The sequence below is a fragment of the Nuphar pumila genome, chromosome 2 (genome assembly GCF_984573655.1).
Source record: "Nuphar pumila chromosome 2, dmNupPumi1.hap1.1, whole genome shotgun sequence".
Taxonomy (NCBI): Eukaryota; Viridiplantae; Streptophyta; class Magnoliopsida; order Nymphaeales; family Nymphaeaceae; genus Nuphar; species Nuphar pumila.
Window position 1 is genome coordinate 146826714 of NC_143250.1, and position 23027 is coordinate 146849740.

General features: G+C 39.2%; 1 protein-coding gene across 1 annotated transcript in view; it reads left to right on the forward strand.

Annotated features, from left to right (window-relative positions):
- Window positions 1-1992: 1992 nt before the first annotated feature.
- Window positions 1993-23027, forward strand: part of LOC149847546 (MICOS complex subunit MIC10-like) — a 35030-nt gene continuing 13995 nt past the window's right edge. The window contains exon 1 of the mRNA XM_089998454.1: window positions 1993-2134. Within this exon, the coding sequence (XP_089854580.1) occupies window positions 2005-2134 (130 nt within the window). The 5' untranslated portion in view covers window positions 1993-2004. The remainder of the gene's footprint in view (window positions 2135-23027) is intronic.

Genomic DNA, 23027 nt, shown 5'->3' on the forward strand with positions numbered 1-23027 from the left:
ATTCAAAATGTAGATATTGTTTGGCACACCAACCAAGGCTGGTAAACTAGCCAAACAAACTATATAGGGCATGTTCAGGCTTGGCTCATTTACCAATAAATGGAGCTCGTGGCTTGGCTCGTGTTTGTGTTTAGGCAAGTAGAGTTTGAGCTCAGCTCATTCCCTGAATGAGATGAGCCTAACACCAGCGGGCTGTGTAAGAACTTTTCATATCATTTATATATGAAATATATATTTTTTATATATTACACTAAAGGGATATATAATATATATTATATATATTTATATTTAATAATCCATGTCTTTCCTATATATTTTTCATTCATCCTTCTCTTTGTATACATATTCTACGTGTTCTTTTCTTTATATACTACACTTAAAATATATAATATAAATAATATATATATATATATAGAGAGAGAGAGAGAAAGAGAAAGAAAGAGAGAACAGAACATATTTGGCCTCCTTTTCTCATTTTTTCCTATTAGACCCCATAGTTTGAAATGTTTTATGATAGATCTGAACTGTTAGATGTGTTAGGAATGCCCTATTTAATGAGAATCGATTATTGGATCATGTTTTTTTGATAAAAAAATGTATTTTATGAGCCAGAAAAAATTGATGCTTTCATAGCAATTGATTTTAGATCACCGAAACTGGGGATCCAAAAACTGGTTCTCACTAAACAAAACCTATAGATCACATGAAAAAAATGCAAAAGACTATGATTTTTTAAGAGACTTAATGGGGCAGAAAAGGCGCAGCATCAGTGCATTACTCTAACTGAACGTATTAGGTCTTATTTCTTGTTATGCCCCATAGTTTTGAAGTGTTTTATGATAGATCTGAGCCATTAGATGTGTTTAGCATGCTTGATTTGGTGAGAATCGACTCTTGAAACATATTTTTTCAATGAAATACATGTTTTTATGAGCCAAAAAAATTGATATCTTCATAACCGAAAAAACTGTATACATGTTAGATTCCAGTGATTCAAAAGTCATTTCCCACTAAACAAAACCTGTACATCACATCGATACTGTTAGATGTGAGAAAAAATATAAAAAGCCATGATTTTTAAAGGAACAAAATGGAGGAAAATGAAAAGGTGAGTTGAAGGAGCATATTACTCTCTCTCTCTCTCTCTCTCTCTCTCTATATATATATATATATATATATATATATATATATATATATAAACCGATCAAAAACAAGTTAGTGACGAGCCCAGTCACGAGCTTCTCGGTTCATTTACCAGCCCTACCACCAACACCAAAAAGCTGTGATATTTAGAATTACAATTTGGAAGCCAAAGTACACATAATACAAGCAGACCCCTAATGGGGTTTGGAATTATAGTATGAAGTGCACTGCAAGCTCCTGCCTTATCTCACTTTTTTGGACAAGTGGGCATACACAAACATCCTCTCAAAAAAATGTTCAATATTTGGACATATTCTTAGATTATCCCTCATTTTAGGATAACCGCTTGTTGAAGCCCCCTTGACCAATGACCATGTGACTTAGGGATGGCAGTTGATCGGGAGAAAACGGGCCCCGCCTCGCTCTGTTTGGACCGGGGATGAAGGGCATGAAATGGGGATATAGGCAGGGATGGAGGTTAAAATTCATCTTCCTGCTGGGATGAACTTATTCTTTCCCCCACCCTGCCCCATCCCGGTCTCGATCCCCGCCTTGCCTCTCTCCACCCCATCCCCAATCCTTTTAAAGGATGAGGATAGATCGAGGGGAAACGGAGCTCCACCCTCCTGCCTCGCCTTGCCCGTTTGGACCAGGGATTGAGGACATGAAACAGGGATGGAGGTTAAAATCCATTCTCATGCGGGCTTTGAGACGGGGTGGGGGTGGAGACCCTGCCCCGGTCCCCTGCCCCGGTCTTAGCCATTCTAGAAAAGTCGTTGGGGATCTTGTAGGGAACTGGATATTGTAATTTCCAGAATATAAAAAGAAGATGCTGCAGTAACTGAGAGAGAGAGAGAGACCATGGGCGAAAACAAGCAATTGCCTCCCCAATACGATCTAGGGGCGAAATGGGACGCCTGTTTGGACGTAGCGATTCGTCGAATCACCTACTATTCCTTGGCCGGTGCATTTGGTGGCTTCCTCTTCTTCCGTGAGTGCTTCCTTTCCCCTTTCTCACGTGTTCTGTTATGAAGTTTTCTATGGTTATTTTTTTTCATTGGAGTCGTGCGTTTCCTATAATTTTGTGGAGAATTCGGAAATGGGTTTCTCTTATCTCTTGAAAATATCAAGATGGGTTTCTTATTTGACAATAATCAGGAAATGGGTTTCTCTTATTTCTTGAAAAATATCAAGATGGTTCCCTTATTTGTCAAGAATCCGGAAATGGGTTTCTCTTATTTCCTGAAAATGTTAAGATGGCTCCCTTGTTTGTTGAGCATCCGAATGTGTGTTTCTCTTATTTCTTGAAAATATTAAGATGGTTCCCTTGTTTGTTGAAAATCCTGAAGTGGAGTTCTCTTATTTCTTGAAAATATGAAGGTGGTTCCCTTATTTCTCGAGAATTGTGGCGTGGGACTTTATCTTTTTGTAATGACCAGATCCGGGATCTGTCGAGCCCGGGTTCATGGCCGTTAGTTCCCAGAGCGAAATTACTCAATAATCTCAAACAACTTCATGCCAGATTTTTTTTCTTTTATTCAATATTTGAATAATTAAAGGTCCTTACATCCATTTTTTTTTTCAATAACTATCCAAATGCATAAACATAATAAAAGAGTAGAGGCAAACCATAATTCTGATCTGGCAGAGTCGTAGTATGATACTAGGTCCTCTGAGTGATGGCAGCAACCCCTAAACCTACACTTGCAACCAAAAGAAGAGAGTGAGTATACAACCCAGTAAGATTCCATTTACAAAGTGATACGACCGTTGCAACTATAGTGAGCTCTAAGCTCCTAGTTTTAGTTTAGTTTGTTACTTTACACATGTTATTTATGAGTTTTACCTCCCTTTTACTGTATTTCTAACATCATTATCAAACACCTCTATTCTATTCGGTTATTTCAGATATAGCTTTTTCGAGCGTAGCAACCCATGTAGACAACTCAGAGTGTACGATGTTGGCAAGAGATATGAACCACTCATAACAACGTAGTCCAAACCGACCCAGACTACGAACACAGGTGCTGCAGCAGTTCGCCGGGAGCAAAGGAGCTCAAACGGTAGCTAACCGAAGAGCCAGAGTGGTTATACCTACCCCCAAGGTGTCTCAAGGAACTATACCTGCCTCCAAGGTTTTTCAAGGATCTATACCTGCCCCCAAGGTTTTGTGGTTCATGCTACATTCTACATGTATCTAGTGAGCAATGTTTTAACCCCTAAGGGTCACCTAGAAACGTCTGAGATATTCCCAGGTTACTCACGAGATACACACCTCAACATTGCCTAAGACCATGCCTTCTAGTAGAGTTTCCATCATACACTGTGTGGTCATCCTATAAACAACTTTTACTCAACATTTACATCTCGAAGTAAGTGCGTTATACAATCCTCAATGTATATCCACTAACTATTTTTTAACATATATTTACATGTCTGAACTGTGAAGGATGACAACCCACCACAGATTAATTCACGACACTTACAATGCCCCTCTCAAGGCATAAGCGTGACATTCTCAGGGTAATACCTACCCTGAGATTCTGGAACTCTACCCGTAGTTTTCACATAATACATTAATCTCATTCATGCAGTCATGTCATGCCACATTTATTTCATAACTCAGAAAATATGCATAATCAGGTTTAAACATCACAATTGAACTTTATAGATTCCTAGGCATGCAAAACAATGTCTATTCACAATAAACAAAACTAGCATACTTGAAGCACTTTGAATCATATATAAAGATGCCTAAACTAACTAGCATGTGTTTTAATCAACTAAGGAGGAATTTGCAAATGTTCACTTACCTGAAATGCTTAAATTTTAAATTCTTAGTTTTACGCAAATAAATAAATACCTCGTATCATTGTCTAAATTACTAAAACACCCTTAGACTTAACTGTCAAACTCTGACTTCATTCTTTCAGAGTTTGTCCTCACATCCCCTACTAATAGATTCTACTCAAGCAGTAAAATCCACAGATTCAAGAATCACATGAATTTGACTTTGAGGCACTTAGTTATGCCTTGTATACTTTGTAGGCATATTAAGGGCAAAATGGTCCTTTTGCTTTTCAACCATTAACAATAACCTCTATGTCATCTTTACCTCCTGTTACTGTAAGATCCACATCCATAATAAAAATTGGACCACTTAGGTCCTCAACTCAACTCTGTTTTGGATCCTGGATTCAATATTCTCGATCCAAACCCGCTTGAAATAGTTTGTCTGGATCTAAATTGGGTCATCTTAGCAGGTCCGACTTGAGTTTTGGGTCCAAACTGAGATCCAAACCTGAATCCAATTTGTAATGAAAAAATCGAGTCTTCGCTACTTCGATTTTTCCACCGCACCCGATCAATCAATCACACACATATCTTTATATACCCTACGCGTCTGATTTGTCTCGGTCTAGACTGAGTCGGTCTGACCCATATTGGGTCCGCCTTTGGTATGGGCCGAATCGGTCCACCATTACAAACCCGACTCGGTCTGCTAACTATTTCAGACCCGACTCGATCCGAATAGACCAAGACGGTCTATCACAACACGCATATCCTCACTCATTTTTTTTTTTTCGTTTGGCTTGGTTTGGACACACCCAGACTGAGTCCCTCTGCTTTGCGCTCAGTCTGGGTCACGTCCAGCCTGATGACCGACTCGGCCTGCAGAAAATGTAGACCGAGCCTGTCATCTTGCCGTGCAATAGTTCCGGCAACTCCTACCGCTGCCGGATTGTTGCAGCTTCCTGCAAGCAAGGCGGCACCGTTGGCACTCATCGGTGGCTGCAGATCCAACAATGGTAGCCCCTCTGCTCTGAACATCAAAAGAGAGAGAACTACTTACCTGGTGGTCGATGACCAGCGAAGCTCCTCTTCTCATGCTCTCTCTCTCTCTTTACGCTCTCTCTTTACTCCTTTGTTAGTCGAGTAAGGAAAGGGGAGGAGCCCCTCCATGGCTTTTATAGCCATGGGGTCGGTTACCCCCTCCCTTCCGTATTAAATGGGGGCACGGGCGTCGTTCCCCCCTCCTTCCGTAACCCCCCCAGATGAGGGGTGCGTTACAATTCCACCCTCCTTACACAAAGATTCGTCTCAAATCTTTCTCGAAAATAATTGGGGAAATTGTGTGCGCATATCTGCCTTGTTCTCCCATGTAGCCTCATCCTTACTGTGATGTTTCCATCTCACTAGGATCATTGAGACAACCTTGTTTCTGAGCTTGTGCTTCTTAAATTCAATTACTTCAATTGGTTCTTCCCGAATGCTTAAATCTTCTTGGATGTCTAACACCGATTCCACTGTATCCAGTATATTTGAAGGATCTGACACACACTTTCTTAACATGGATATATAAAATACGTTATGTATCCTGGAAAGTGATGGGGGGTAATGCCAACTGATAGGCTGTAGAACCTATTCTTTTCAAAATCTCGAATGGGCCGATATATCTTAGACTTAGTTTGCCCTTCTTTCCAAACCTCATTTCCCCTTTAAACTGTGATATCTTTAAGAAGACGTGATTACCTAACTCGAACTCCAACTCACGTCGCCTCTTATCTGCATAACTTTTCTGACGACTTTGAGCTGCTTGGAGTCTTTCACGAATGAATTTGATCTGCTCCTAAGGTTTTTCTTTCACCAACTTGATCCCAACATAGAGGCGTCCTACAACGTCTCCCATATAAGGCTTCATAGGGAGCCATCCCAATACTGGTTTGGAAGCTGTTGTTATAGGCAAATTCAATTAGCGGCAAAATTTCGTACCATGAGTTGCGATACTCCAGTGTACAGGCTCGCAACATATCCTCCAATGTCTGGATGGTCATTTCTGACTGCCCATCCGTCGGTGGGTGGAAAGCTATGCTCATTTTCAACTGAGTTCTCATTGCTTCTTGAAAGCTTTGCCAAAACTTGAAGATAAATTTCGAATCTCTATCAGAAACAATGGAGTCTGGCACTCCGTGCAATCTCACTATCTCTTTTATGAAAAGACGCGCTAACTGTTCAAAGGAACACGTTGTCTTGCACGCGAGAAAATGCGCAGACTTAGTCAGTCTATCAACAATTACCCAAATCACATTCAATCCCTCTCTGGTCTTAGGAAATCCTGTAACAAAATCCATCGTTATATCTGCCCACTTCCATACCAGAATAGGTAGTGGTTGCAATAGTCCTCCCAGCCTCTGATGTTCAATCTTTACTTGCTGACATATTAGACACTTACTGACATACTAACATCCCTCTTCATTCCATCCCACCAGAAATTATTCTTTAAATCCTTATAAATCTTTGTACTTCTAGGGTGAATGGAATACTTGGAATGATGTGCCTCGGCAAGCAATTGTTTCCTAAGTTCCTCATCCTTAGGAATACATACCCGATCCCAAAATCTCAGCATACCTTGATCGTCTACTTTGAATTTTGGATCTTCACCATTAATTGTTGTTGACCTGATTCCTTCTAAATCTTGATCTAAGAGTTGCTTTTCTTTGATTTTGTCCCAAATTTCTGACCCTAAGGTCGTCTGGACAAACATCAGCCGACCCGGAAGACATTGCACTTCTGCTTTTTGTTTTACAATGCTCACCAGCAGACTTGATATGGATAGTCTCGTGACTGATTCCGCTTTTCGACTGAGTGCGTCAGCTACTACATTAGCTTTCCCTGGGTGATACTTCAGCTCAAAATCATAATCTTTTAATAATTCTAGCCATCGCCGCTGTCTCATATTCAATTCTTTTTTAGAGAACAAATATTTTAAACTTTGATGATCAGTGAATACCTTAAATTATTCTCCATGTAAGTAATGTCGTCATATTTTGAGTGCGAACACTACTGCAACCAATTCTAGGTCATGGGTTGGATAATTTATCTCATGCACCTTTAGTTGTCTTGAGGCATATGCGATAACCCTGCCATGTTGCATCAAGACACAACCCAATCCTTTATGTGATGCATCGCTATAAACGGTAAAACCTCCAGTGCCAGAGGGCAAAACTAACACTGGAGCAGTGATTAATCGCTTCTTGATCTCTTGGAAGCTTTTCTCCCACTTTTCATTCCATTCGAACTTCACATCTTTCTTTGTCAGCTTAGTCATGAGAGCTGCCAATATAGAAAAACCTTTCACAAAGCATCTGTAGTAACCAGCTAACCCTAAGAAACTTCGAATTTTGTGGCATTCTTAGGTGTGGGCCAGTTGGTTACCGCTTCGACTTTTGCTGGGTCCACCATCACTCCTTTTTTACTGATAATATATCTAAAAAATGACACATGATCAAGCCAGAATGCACACTTAGAGAACTTAGCATATAGCTTGTGATCTCTAAGTTTTTGCAAAACGATTCTCAAGTGTTCTGCGTGTTGTTCCTTACTGGCCGAATAAATGATAATATCGTCTAAGAACACCACCAGGAACTTATCCAAGAATGGTTTGAACACTCTGTTCATTAAATCCATGAATGCAACTGGGGCATTTGTCAGCCCAAAGGGCATGACCAAGAACTCATAATGATCATATCTTGAGCGAAATGATGTCTTGGCAACATCCTCTTCTCGAATCTTTAGTTGATGATACCAGAACGTAAATCCAACTTAGAAAAACAGGCTGCACCTTGAAGTTGATCAAATAAATCATCTATCCTTGGCAGAGGATACTTGTTCTTTATTGTCATTGCATTTAATTTCCTGTAGTCGATACACATACGCAATGACCCATCTTTATTTTTCACGAACAAGATCGGTGCGCCCCAAGGTAATACCGATGGTCGGATAAATCCAATATCCAACAACTCCTGCAGTTGATGCTTGAGTTCTTTGAGCTCAACAGGTCCCATCCTATGTGGAGGAATGAAAATGAGCGTTGTACCTGGAGCTAGATCTATCTGGAATTCGACTTCTTTATCCAGTGAAAGTCCTAGAAGTTCTTTGGAAAAAACATCCACAAATTTTCGTATAATCTCTACCTCTGTGACTGAAAGTTTATCGTCAACCTCAGTCTTCATATAAGCCAAGTATCCAATCCAGCCTTTCTATAAATACTGGTTGGCTTGAAGACATAAGATAATTGTCGGTTTTGCAAGTTTTCTAATGCCTTGAAAGGTGATAATTGAGGTTTCAGGGTGTTGAAAACTGTCACTTTTTTCTCGACAATTAATCGTTGCATGATGGTTAGATAACCAATCCATGCCCAAAAAGTCTAATATTAGAAGGTCTGTTAAATTATGTATTCAAATCATGTAACCTATTATATATAAGGTAATACATATACATATATTAATATATATGTATATGTATCTACTTATTATATATATAATATATATATATATTTTCTAATAATAGTTGTAGGGGTAGTTTGGTCTTTTTACGCATATTTAATTTCTTGAATATGATTGTAATTTATTTTTGCAATTTCTTTTTCTTTTTCCTTTAAATCTTTTTTCTTTTTAGCACAATGTACTTTACCTTGGGGGGGGGCAATACACTAGTCATCGGACCCCTCCAATGGTCACATTTGTGACCGTTGGAGGGGCTCCAACGACTATGTGTGGAGCCCCTCCCAAGGCTCTCTCTTGCCCTATAAATAAGGGCCTCTTCCCTTGTATTTGTAAGCTTGTGGGATTATAGCCCAAGCTCTTTTAGTGGAACTTATGACTTTTGGGTTCACATTTGCGCATTCGTGAGTTTGTATTGTGCTCTTTGTGCACAAGTGTTCTTGTTGTGCGTGTGCGTTCACATTTGTTTCCAAGAATATTGTAATATTGTTCTTGGTATCTTGTTGAAGATACTTTTACATGGCATCAGAGCCATGTTAGTGATAAAGGATCGTGAATTTGTTTGATTTTTGAGTACCTCGAAAAGCGTGCCTTCAGATATTTGAAGATTGAAGTGGTGGAGCTTGCTTCTCAAATATTTTGGGAGAATCTTGTGCAAGAAAGAGCTTTAAATTTTGTGTTGGTGCGTATCTCTCTCTCTCTTTACTCCTTAATGGGTGAAAAAGAGTCTCATTTTGCTGTCGGCTTTAAGCTAAATGAATCCAATTATCATGTTTGGGCCGGGAACATGGAGGCTCACATAAAGGGGAAGAGTCTATGGGGCTATGTGCAAGGCACAATCCCCGAACCGGAACAAAAAATTACCATTGTTAATGGGGGTGAAATCAAAATTCTCGATAGAGAAGAAAGAATCAAAGCTCTTGAAGAATATTCAAAAAAACATGAGGAATGAGAAATGAGAAATGAGGAATTTTAAGATCCTTTCTTGGATTTTTTCCTCCGTAGAAAAAAGAATCAATGCAAATATCATCAAATTCAAGAAGGCCTCTCAAGCTTGGGAATATCTTGAGAAGATGTACACGTCTAGAGATTTATCCCATAAATATTATTTTAAAAAGAGGGCGCTAACGCTTCAACAAGGGGAGATGTCTATAAGAGAGTACTTTGCCGAGCTCTCTTCTATTTGGGACGAGCTTGCTATGCTCGGACCAAAATGAAGTGGAGAAGCAATAGAGCTTCGCCACAAACAATTGGAAGAAGATAGGTTCTTTAATTTTTTGAATGGGCTTAGTCCTGAATTTAAACAAATCCGGTCTTCCCTTCTATCCGCTTTCACTTTCCCTTCTCTTGAAGATGTAATTACTAAACTTAGTGGGGAAGAGACTCGCATGGGGATTAGCAAGAACCATCTAAGTGTTCTTGCTACTCTTCACATTGAAGAAAATGAAGGTGCTAATGCCGTATCATGACCGGGGAGTAATTTAAAGTCCTACAAGCCTCCTCATTTCAAGAATCAAAACTCAAGTGGTCAAGGAGTGAAAAAAGGCTATAGCAAGCTTACATGTCATTTTTGTAAAGAACCGGGGCACATTAAACCTATATGCCCTAAATGGAAAAAAATTCTTGCTATGACGATGACATTTCAACTGGAGGAACAACCATCAACATCAAATGGGTCTCTTTCTTTTCATCAAATTGTAGAAGCTTTGCTGTAATGAAATATGCGGAAGAATCCAAGAATGCTAAAGCATTCACTATGTCCCACACGGACAAATGCAACAAGCATAAGAGAGTAAATCCACTAAGGGATATACGAAAGGCCTTATAAAAAGGCTACACACATGAAAAATAATATCACTATTATTGAAGAGGAGCTCTCAAGAGCAATACAACATACATGGGGGGTTCCCCCTATTTATAAGAAAAGGAGACCAAAGGGGCTCCCAATAGAGTCGTTGGGAGCCCCCAACGGTCACATATGTGACCGTTGGGGGCCCCAACGACTCCATTGTGGGGCCCCTTTTCGGTATCCAAAAAATACAATTTAAAAAATAAAAATAAAAATAAAAAATAGTAAATTAAGAAAAACAAAATAAGTACCCCTATGGGGTACTTTGTGAAATGACCATAATACCCCTATCGGGTATTATGGTATTATTACATATGTTTTAACACCCCCCCTCAAACTTTACGGGGGAATGACCGAAAGTTTGCCAAGAAGGAACAAGAAGCGAGGAGCAGGCAGGGCTTTGGTAAAGAAATCTGCAAGTTGATATTCTGAAGTGACATATGGCAGTGTAACTGTCCCACGAAGATATTCATCACGTACATAATGGCAGTCCATCTCAATATGTTTAGTCCTTTCATGAAAGGTGTGGTTGCTGGCAATATAGATGGCACTTTTGTTGTCGCAACAAAGCTTCGAAGCACCGGTAATTTCGACTCCCATATCTTGAAGAAGACTTCAAAGCCACACAAGCTCCATTGTAGTGGTTGCCATAGCCCTGTATTCTGCTTCAGTAGAAGACAATGAGACTTTCTGCTGTTTCTTGCACCTCCAAGCAATTAGCGAATCTCCTAGAAACACACAAAAGCCAGTAGTTGAGATTCGATCATTTGGGTTTCCTCCCCAGTCAGCATCAGTATAAGCTAGTAAATCTAAGGAAGAGATTGAGGATAAGAATAGCCCTTTAGTCAAAGTATTTTTAATATATCGAATGATCCGGAGCACAGCACTCATATGCACAGATGTAGGAGCATGCTGAAATTGGCTTGCAGAGTGCACAACATGAGCAATATCGGGCCTGGTGATAGTCAGATAGGTGAGGGAGCCTATGAGTTGCCTGTAGGGCGTAGGATCATCCAGCAGAACTCCATCCTCCAGTCGTAGTTTAACATTGATAACCTCGGGAGTCTCCACCTTTTTATCATATGAAATCCCAGATTTGGAACATATGTCTGCAGCAAGCTTCATCTGTGACAATATATACCCTCGAGGAGAGTATGCAACTTCTATACCAAGAAAGTACCTGAGAAAACCCAGATCAGACATATCAAAATTATGTTTTAACATATTTTTAACTTTAAGAATACCACTTTCATCATTGCCAGTGATGATCATATCATCAACATAAAGCAGAAGGATGATGATACTATTACCTGCATGTTTAACAAAAAGAGCAGTGTCAGTATAACATGAGCGAAATCCCAATTGTAACATGATAGCACTAAATCTATCATACCAAGCCTTAGGGGCTTGTTTAAGACCATATAAGGCTTTTAATAACCGAAGGGTTTGACCTTGGTTAACACTGATTCCCGGCGGAGGGTCCATATATACTTCTTCATTCAACTGACCATTAAGAAAGGCATTTTTAACATCTAATTGGAATATAGGCCATTTCTTAGATGATGCTACCGCAATTAAAGTTCTAACGCTTGTCATGCGAGCCACGGGAGCAAAAGTCTCCTCATAATCGATGCCATATTCTTGTGAGTATCCCTTAGCAACTAATCTAGCTTTATAACGCTCTAGGGAACCATCACTTTTTGTTTTGACTTTGTAGACCCATCGACATCCTATAGCTTTCTTATTTGGAGGAAGGTGAACTATTTCCCAAGTTTTAGCTTTATTTAAAGCATCTAGTTCAACTTTCATTGCTTCAACCCAATGAGGTATACTTTTTGCTTGATTATAATGGGAGGGTTCATAGTAAGAATGCAAGGCTATTAGACAAGCTCTATATTTAGGTGAAAGAGTTTCATATGAGACAAACCTATTAGGTGGAATTGATTCTCTAGAAGAACGCCTAAGGGAGGTTTCTTCTAGGGGTTCATTAAGCCGCAAGAATTTTTCTAAAGCACTAATAGGTTGGGCTTCCTCACGCCGAGTGTATACTTGGAGATTGTCACCATTAGTTGGTGATACATTATTATCATGAGTATTTTCTAAAATTTCCGGATGACTCAAAGAGTCATCATTTAAATCTTCTAAAAGATCACTGATAAACATATAATCAATTTCATTTGATTTTTCCAATATGTCAAATCCATTTTCATCTTCTAAAAAGGTTACATCTTTGGAGACAAATAACTTATTGTTTTTATGATCAAAGCATCTATAGCCTTTTTGATTTTCACCATATCCTAAAAATACACATTCTATTGCTTTAGGTGACAATTTATCTCTTTTATGTAAAAGAACAAAGCATTTACACCCAAAAATCCGAAGACGATTGTAGTCGGGTGTCATATTAAAAAGTTTTTCATAAGGAGAGATATTATTCAATTTTGAAGATGGCATCCTATTGATTAAATAGGTGGAGGTTAACACGACTTCGGCCCAAAAATTTTTAGGAATATTTTTAGAAATGAGTAAGGATCTAGTGGTTTCCAAAATATGCCTATGTTTTCTTTCCGCTAGACCGTTTTGTTGAGGAGTTCTTGGGCAAGATTTTTGATAACAAATGCCATGTTATTTTAGATATGATTGAAAATCATTTGATAAGTAGTCTCCACCCGAATCGGATCTAAGAATGGATATTTGACTTTGAAATTGATTTTGAATTTTTGCATGGAATTCTTTAAAGAAGTTAAAAACTTCCGATTTAAAGTTAAGAAAATAAATCCATACATATCTAGTATAATCATCAATAAAAGTAACATAATATGAATAACCACCTTTAGATAGAACCGGAGATGGCCCCCAAACATCGGAATGCACCAATTCAAAAGGTCTTGTTGTCACAAAGGATCTAATAGGAAAAGGAGTAGACTTCATTTTGCCAAAAATGCAATCTTTGCAATTGATATCTTTTTCTTTACAAAACTTGTGTCCAAAAGGAAAAAGATACATTTTAGAGTAACTTGGATGTCCAAGCCTTTTATGCCAAGTTTCAATATTTTTGTCTTGGACATAAGTACAAAATGAGGTATTTGGAAGCATTAAATTATCCATAAAATAAAGGTCTCCCTTCCTATGGCCTTGCCCAATCCGCTTCCCGGACCGGAGATCCTGCACAAAGCACCCTTGGGATGAGAAAGATATTTCACATCCATGGTCGGCTATTTGAGAAACGGAAAAGAGGTTAAGATTTAATTTTGGAACTATTCCAACTTTTAGAACAAGGAAATTTTGAACATTTTTAGAATCAAGAGTTCCAACACCATTTATTTTGAGAAAGGTTCCATCGGCCGTAGAGACACAAGACATTTTTGAATTGGTGTGCACATTGGTTAATGCATTTTCATGAGGGGTCATGTGAAAAGAAGCTCCGGAATCTAAAATCCAAGAGTACGTACCGGGAGGTGATGATGAGGCAATTGCGGCACCGGAGGTGGAAGAAGTAGCCTTTAGAATTTGTTGGAGAGCCAAGGAAATTTGTCCAAGAGTATCTTTGAGATCCCCGTTCTTGCCGTCATCTTCTTTGGTGGATGATTCTTCAACGGAAGCCACCTTTGGTTTGAATGCTCCATTTAGCTTTGGGCAAACGGGTTTAATATGTCCCGGCTCATAACAATGATGACATATAATCATTTTTCTCCCACCACTCCCTTGCTTACCAAAATGAGGTGGTTTGTATGTTTTGACATGATTGCCGGGTTTAGATACGGCAAGAACTTCATTAATGCTTTTACCCATATTATGTCTAGTCTCTTCTTGAGTAATCTCGGCAATAGCCTCTTCTAAGGGAGGAAATGTGGATCTATGGAGGAGTGAGGATCTAACTTGTTCAAATTCGGGACGAAGCCCAAGTAAAAATTGAAACAATCTATCTTGTTCCATTTGTTTTTGTCTTAGTACCACATCCTCCATAGATACCCATTTAGGCTCTAAAAGAGCCAATTCATCCCACAAAGGGTTTAGAGCACTATAATAGTCTTGTATGCTCATGTCACCTTGTTTTGTGGTTCTCACTTTTCTTGCAAAAAATAAGCTCTTGCAAGATCCTTTTGGGTAAACATACCCTTCATAAAAAACCAAGCTTCATTTGCTCGGCGGAATTTAGCAATATTTGCACATACCTTAAGTTCAACATTATTCATAAACCATGCTAGGATTTTTGCATGGTTACTCTCCCAATCTTCCATTTGATGATGATAGTCTTCAATAGCCTTGAGACGAGCATCGCCTTCAAGTGCTTTCTCTTGATCTTCTTCCATCTTTGTGAGCTTAAGTTGGGGTTCCGGAATGGTCCCCATTACATAACCCCAAAGCTTCTTCCCTTTGAGATTATTCTCCATGGCGGATGCCCACATCATGTAATTTTTCCCATTGAGCTTGAATGATAGATCGATCTTGACTTCCATTGCTACAAAATGGAGGTGAGAGAGAAAAAAAGTAGAGAGATACACGATTTTACCTTGGAAGATCGTATGGCTTTGATACCATGTAATGAAATATGCGGAAGAATCCAAGAATGCTAAAGCATTCACTATGTCCCACACGGACAAATGCAACAAGCATAAGAGAGTAAATCCACTAAGGGATATACGAAAGGCCTTATAAAAAGGCTACACACATGAAAAATAATATCACTATTATTGAAGAGGAGCTCTCAAGAGCAATACAACATACATGGGGGTTCCCCCTATTTATAAGAAAAGGAGACCAAAGGGGCTCCCAATAGAGTCGTTGGGAGCCCCCAACGGTCACATATGTGACCGTTGGGGGCCCCAACGACTCCATTGTGGGGCCCCTTTTCGGTATCCAAAAAATAGAATTTTAAAAATAAAAATAAAAAATAGTAAATTAAGAGAAACAAAATAAGTACCCCTATGGGGTACTTTGTGAAATGACCATAATACCCCTATCGGGTATTATGGTATTATTACATATGTTTTAACATTTGCAACCTTTCCTCAAGGGAGGAACTTCCGGAGCCGCTATGTCTGCCTCCTCGCCATCCGGTAAGATATCTTGGCTTTTAGATTTCGGCGCATCTTTTCATATGACCCCAAGTGTTTGTTCCCTTTTCGAATTTTCTAAAAATTCTATTCCATCCTTTGTCTCAACGACTGATGGAACACCTCTTGAAATTAAAGGAATAAGAAATTTTGAAAAACAAGATTTTTTTATCCCCAAAATCCGTCTTACACCTAAACTAAATTTAAATTTACTTTCGGTCTCTCAACTCTCGGATCATGGTTGCAATGTAAAATTCACTTCTGATAAATGTTCGATTCAGGATCGCCAGTCCGAGAGATTGATTGGGGAAGGCTCTAGGAGAGGCAACCTCTAATACATTGACTTTCTTCAAGTCCCCAAGAATCAATTTTGTAATGTTGTTCAAAACAAAGATATTCATGTATGTCATAAGAGACTGGGTCATCCCAACATTGTTAAAATCTCTTATTTGCCTTTTGTTAAACATCTTTGTAAAGGAGATTTTGTTTGTAATGATTGTATTCTTTGGAAAATGAAAACTCTACCTTTTTCTCAAAGATCCATGTTTTCGACAAAACCCTTTGAAATTGTTCATTCCGATGTATGGGGGTCTTGCTCCTGTAATATCTAAAGGAGGAATCTCGTATTATGTTATTTTCGTAGATGATTTCACTAGGTTTTGTTGGATATACTTTCTTAAACATAAATATGAAGTTTTTTCAACTTTTAAAACATTTCATATGATGATTTTAAATCAATTTAATGGAAGTTTAAAAATTCTTAAGTCTGACTCTGGTAGTGAATATCTTTCAAATGAATTCAAGAGTTATCTTGAAAGCTATGGTATTCTCCATAAGAAATCTTGTCCAAAAACCCCGCAACAAAATGGGTTAGCCGAACGAAAGCATAGGAATATTATAGAAACTACTAGAACCTTGCTTATTTCGCAAAACATTCCAAAGAAACTTTGGGCTGAAGCTGCCCTTACCTCGGTATATCGCATAAATAGACTTTCATCGAAAAATTTGGGCAAAATTTCTCATTTTGAAAAGTTATATGAAAAAGAACCTGATTATAGCAGGTTAAGGGTGTTTGGATGTAAGTGCTTTGTCCTTACAGATAGAAATGATAAGCTTTTGTCAAAGGCCATCCCTTGTGCCTTTCTTGGGTATTCAGAAACCCATAAGGGTTTTCGGTGTTATGACATTAAAAATGACAAACTATATGTTTCTAGAAATGTGAGTTTTTTGGAAAATCTTAGTGGTTTTGAAAGTTCCGAATCACATAATGAAAAAGTTGACTATTCCTTTTTATTTGAACTATTAGCCAAAGATAATGATTCTAGTGATGATGAGTCAAATCAGAATGACTCAAGTGATATTGATATTGAGGAAATCTCCTCACAACAACCCATCAATGAAGGACCATCTAGAGATCCCATCATCTATATTCATGGAGATAGAAGCACCTTTAGAAGTACTCTTGAAAGATATGATAGTCAGACTGTTCCTCATGAAGAGGAAAATCTTTGTAGAACCGAAAGACACAGAAAGGCTCCATCTAGGTTCATATCGTATGATTCCTTTTCACCCAGATATAGAGTCTGTCTTAGTGCTATTCATTCTTATGTAGAACCTCGAAACTTTGCGGAAGCTAGTAAAAGTCCTGAATGAATAGTTGCGATAGAAAATGAACTCAAAGCTCTAAAAAAGGCTAAGACATGGGAATTTTAAGATCTTCCTAAGAGTAAGAAAACAATAGGGTGTAGATGGGTCTTTAAGGTTAAAACTAAGAGCAATGGATCTCTTGAGAGATATAAACTCGATTAGTTGCCAAGGGTTATAGTCAAGAGTATGAGATTGACTATGAAGAAACTTTTACACCTTTGGCCCGAATGGTCATTGTTCGATGTCTCATCACTGTTGCATCCATTAACAATTGGAACATCTATCAAATGGATGTTAAGAATGCCTTCCTGAATGGTGATTTGAACGATGAAGTTTATATGGATGCTCCACCTGGAATGAAGACTCCCAAAGAGAAAGTGCTTCGTCTTGAGAAAGCACTTTATGGCCTAAAGCACCCTAAGGCTTGGTATGATAGGTTTAATTCTATGATGTTGGAAAATGGTTTTTCTTCTTGCTTTATTGACACTACTTTGTTTGTTAGAAAATCCAATGCAGGGATTGTAATTTTGCTGTTGTATTAGGATGATATGCTCGTTACCGGAAGTGATACTAATGGGGTTAAGAGTATAAAGTCAGTTTTAAAGGATAAATTTGAAATGTCTGATTTGGGTTTTCTAACTTATTTTTTGGGTATTGAAGTAGCTTACTCTCATAGAGGGTACTTTTTATATCAAACTAAGCTTGCTTCTGAGATCATTGACAAGTTAGGCATTACAAATGAAAAGGTTCGTAAAACTCTTGCTATAGTAGGAGCAAAAATGAAAATTGATGATGGTGTTCCCCTTTCAGATCCTACCCCTTATGGACAGCTTGTAGGATCTTTAATGTATCTGAGTATTACCAGACCAGATATCTCTCATGCAGTCCATACTGCAAGTCAGTTTCAGCATGCACCAACTTCAGTCCACATGAGTGCCATCTTGCGAGTCGTAAGATACATAAAGGGCACTCTAAATAAGGGAGTTTTTCTTTCATCTTCTTCAGATTTAAAGTTAATTACTTATACTGACTCTGATTGATGAGGTGACCCAAATAACCGTCACTCCACCACTGGTTTTTGTGTGTTCTTAGGAGACTCACTGATTTCGTGGAGATGTAAGAAGCAACAAAAAGTTTTCCTATCTTCGACTGAAGCTGAATATCGTGCCATGACAATTACTACCATGGAAATTGTATGGATTCTTCAGTTGCTAGAAGACATGGGGATCAAAATAGAATGACCTACCAAGCTCTGTTGTGACAACAAAAGTGCAATTTATATTGCCAAAAATCACACTTTTCATGAGCGGACTAAACACATCGAGATGGACTGCCACTATGTTTGTGAGGCGTATCTCAAAGGAATCATTGATCTTCTATATGTCACGTCAGAATACTAGTTGGCAGATTTCTTCACTAAAGCTTTGTGTGCTCCGCGCTTCAACTTCCTCTTTAGCAAACTCTCGGTCATCCTGCCCTAAGTTTGAGGGGGGGTGTTAAATTATGTATTCAAACCATGTAACCTATTATATATATTTTATATATATAAGGTAATACATATACATATATTAATATATATGTATATGTATCTACTTATTATATATATAAAATATATATATATTTTCTAATAATAGTCATAGGGGTAGTTTGGTCTTTTTACACATATTCAATTTCTTGAATATGATTGTAATTTATTTTTTCAATTTCTTTTTCTTTTTCCTTTAAATCTTTTTTCTTTTTAGTACAATGTACTTTACCTTGGGGGGGGCAACACACTAGTCGTTAGACCCCTCCAATGGTCACATTTGTGACCGTTGGAGGGGCTCCAACGACTATGTGTGGAGCCCCTCCCAAGGCTCTCTCTTGCCCTATAAATAAGGGCCTCTTCCCTTGTATTTGTAAGCTTGTGGGATTATAGCCCAAGCTCTTTTAGTGAAACTTATGACTTTTGGGTTCGCATTTGCGCATTCGTGAGTTTGTATTGTGCTCTTTGTGCACAAGTGTTCTTGTTGTGCGTGTGTGTTCACATTTGTTTCTAAGAATATTGTAATATTGTTCTTGGTATCTTGTTGAAGATACTTTTACAAGGTCTACTGACAATAGACGTTTTTCAACTTGTACCATAGATCCTTGGATGACTTCATCTATATACACTGACTTTCCTATTGGTGTCTCTACTTGATATTTTATTTTTAGAGATACAGGTGAAACAAGTAATAGTGCAACAAAAGTAGGGGTGATGAAACTATGTGTAGCCCCCGAATCAAAGAGAACATGTGCACTAACACCAGAAATTTGGAGTGTACCTTCCACCACGTCAGGGCTAGATAAGGCTTCCTGCAGAGTCGCTGCATAAACTCGGCGTAGAGCAACTGGTTTCTCCCTAGGTTTTGCTCCTTCTCCCTGTACTGGTTGGGGACATTTCCTTGCAATGTGTCTCATTTAACCGCAATTGTAGCATTTGATATTCTTTTCATCGCAACGACCTTCATGATTGAAGCCGCAAGTCCTACAACTGTTGTTGCCCTTAGAAGGTGCTCCTCGATATCGAGGTTTCTTAGCTTCTGGTTGTTCAGGCTTCTTCCCCTGCTGCTTATTGTTGTTTTCTGCACTGCTTCCCTCCTGTGGCTTCAAAGATCTGTCGTTGCCTTGCCTCTTCTTGAAAAACCTCTGGGATGACGAACTAGTTTGTCCCTGTTGTACTTGCTTGGGTTTCTCCTATACCTCCGGTTTTGTTGTTCGAGCATCCCAAAACTCGTACCGAGATGCCATCTCCACCAATCTGTCGAACCTTCGAATTTGCAGAGGTCCCACCATTCTCAGAATTTCAGGTTTTAGTTCATGCTCGTATAGCTTGCATTTTTGCTTTTTCGTAGATACTAAAGACTTCGCGAATCTTGACAGTGAATTGAACTTGGCGGTATAGGCCGCTACACTCATGCTTCCCTGTTTTAGCTTTCTAAATTCCTCTTCTTTCTCCATCCTCTCGATCTTGAGAAATAATTGTCTGTAGAACTTGTTCCTAAAGGTGATCCAGGGAACAAACTCTCCACTTCCTAGGACATCTCTGATGGATCGCCACCAGTACTCAGCATCCCCAATTAAGTTGGATGCCGCGGCTCATGCTTTCTGGTTCTCTGGGCACTGTATCGCATCCAGTGCTTTCTTTGCTTGCATCATCCATTTCTCTGCTGTTACTCCTCCAGGAGTTCCATCGAACATGGGCACTCTCATATTCTTGAACTTCTGCTTCCTGACGCTACTTGGTTTTGACATTGATGCAGTTAATTTTGTAATAGTTCATACAAAATTCTTTCTATGGTATAGCCGGGAGGCACACCACTACCAACTGTAGCACGTTCTTGCCGAGGTGAAACTGGTGAAGCACCTCCACCTTCTGCTCCCATGCTCCTTGGAGGTAGGTTGCCTGATGCCTGTGGAGACACAGGACCAATGGGGCTTGTAACACTTCTCCTTGCAGAACCCTCATTCACATGCCTCGCTTAAGAAGGGTCTGCTTGTCTCATGCTTACTTGGGAACCTCTTGACTGGTACGATGTTTCCTGACGAGTCCTCATACTGCAACATGAGTAGAGTGATTACTAAAGGATTATATTTACTTATTCAGATTCTCGCAGGTTTGCACATTCGTTGAAAGAAATTTAATATTTATTAATAAAAACAACATTTTTAAAACTTTTCACGGGTTCTTCCGTAATACAACCCGTTACTCACTGTGAACACTAGGCAACCATAGGCCTTTATTACATGACTTAAACAAAATAAACACTAAGGTGTCGGGGTACGAGGGGTGTAATTTGGTTCTTCTTCTTCCTCAGAATCTGAAGGAACCCTAACTGGTGCTGACACTGGTATGTTGTTAAAAGCACGTAAGTATGTGTGCCTATTCATATGCCCTCTGCCTCTCCTCAGTAAGGCCATTCCTCGAAGTGGTTGCAAATATTTTCTTATTTGTTCTTTTTCTACGACATTAGTGCCCCTGCCTTGTTGCACCATCGACCTTTGAACACCCTCGTGACAGGATGTACCGGGTTGCTATTGACTTTTTCCGCTATTAGTAGGTGTAGCGTTGCTCGGTCCTGCGCCATTTTGGCTGAAACGAGGCCTACCGCAATCCGAACAACCTGCTGCAGCTTCCCTACCACCTCGATTTGCCAGTGAACCTCTTCTGACGTGCCTGTATGGAGGACGTCCTCGTGGCCCTAACAGGTGGTTAGGGTGGTGCTGCCCCTTCCTCTTAATCGTTGTACCTCCAGTTGTTGATTGTGATTGAAACTGGGGCTGGAGAAGGAACGAGAGGTATCATACTCCCCATTGCCCTAGTGACGTCCAACATGGCCGTCACGAAGAGCGAAAGGACAACAACCATCTGATCCGTCTGGATCACTTCGGGATGCCTGTGCCTCCCAAAGCTCCTACTATCTCTACGGTCGCTCTCATTGCCACTATCGTTGTTAACGTGCATTCATGCTAACAAGAGGCAATAATAAGTTCAGGACCTACGTAAACCTTCTTATGACTCTTTTTGCCACATAATCATTTGGATGGTTGCAATAATCGTTCTTTTAGGACTTTTAAATTATTTCGATCCAAACAAAATTCTTCTTTCAAAATCCAACTTTTCTTATCAAACCTGGCTCTGATACCACTTATAACGACGGGGTCTCTCGAGCCCGGGTTTGTGGACGTTAGTTCCCAGAGGGAAATTACTCAATAATCTCAAACAACTCCAAACCATGCAAGTTTTTTTTTTTATTCAATATTTGAATAATTAAAGGTCCATACATCCATTTTTTTTCAGTAACCATCCAAATGCATAAACAAAATAAAAGAGTAGAGGCAAACCATACTTCTGATGTAGCAGAATCGCAGTCTGATACTAAGTCCTGTGAGTGATGACAGCAACCCCTGAACCTACAATTGCAACCAAAAGAAGGGGGTGAGTCTATAACCCAGTAAGATTCCATTTACAAAGTGATACGATCGTTGCAACTATAGTGAGCTTTAAACTCCTAGTCTTAGTTTAGTTTGCTACTTTACACATATGTTATTTATGAGTTTTACCCTCTCCCTTTTACTGCATTTCTAACATCATTATCAGACACCTCTATTCTATTCGGCTATTCTGGATATAGCCTTCTCGGGCGTAGCAACCCATGTGGACAACTCAGAGTCTACGATGTTGGCCAGACATATGAACCACTCATAACAACGTAGTCCAAACCGGTACAGACTACGGACAGGTGCTGCAGCAGCTCGCCGGTTGCAAGCCGGGAGCAAAGGAGCTCAAACGGTAGCTAGCCGAAGAGCCAGGGTGGCTATACCTGCCTCTAAGGCGTCTCAAGGAGCTATACCTGCCACCAAGGTTTTGTGGTTCATGCTACATCCTACATGTGTCTAGTGGGCAATGTTTTAACTCCTAAGGGTCATCTAGAAACGTCTGAGATATTCCCAAGTTACTCACAAGGTACACACTTCAACATTGCCCCAGACCATGCCTCTTAGTAGAGTTCTCATCGTACACTGGGTGGTCATCCTATAAACAACTTTTACTCAACATTCACATCTTGAAGTCAGTACGTTATACAATCCTCAATGTATATCCGCTAACTACTTTTTAACATATATTTATATGTCTGAACTGTTAAGGATGACAACCCACCACAGATTAATTCACGACACTTAGAACACCCCTCCCAAGGCATAAGCGTGACATTCCTAGGGTAATACCTACCCTGAGACTCTGAAACTCTACCCACAGTTTTCACATAACACATTAATCTCATACATGCAATCATGTCATGCCACATTTATTTCATAAGTCATAAAATATGCATGATCAGGTTTAAGCATCATACTTGAACTTTATAGATTCCTAGGCATGTAAAACAGTGTCTATTCACAATAAACAAAACTAGCATACTTGAAGCACTTTGAATCATATATAAAGATGCCTAAACTAACTAACATGTGTTTTAATCAATTAAGGAGGAATTTGCAAATGTTCACTTACCTGGAATGCTTAAA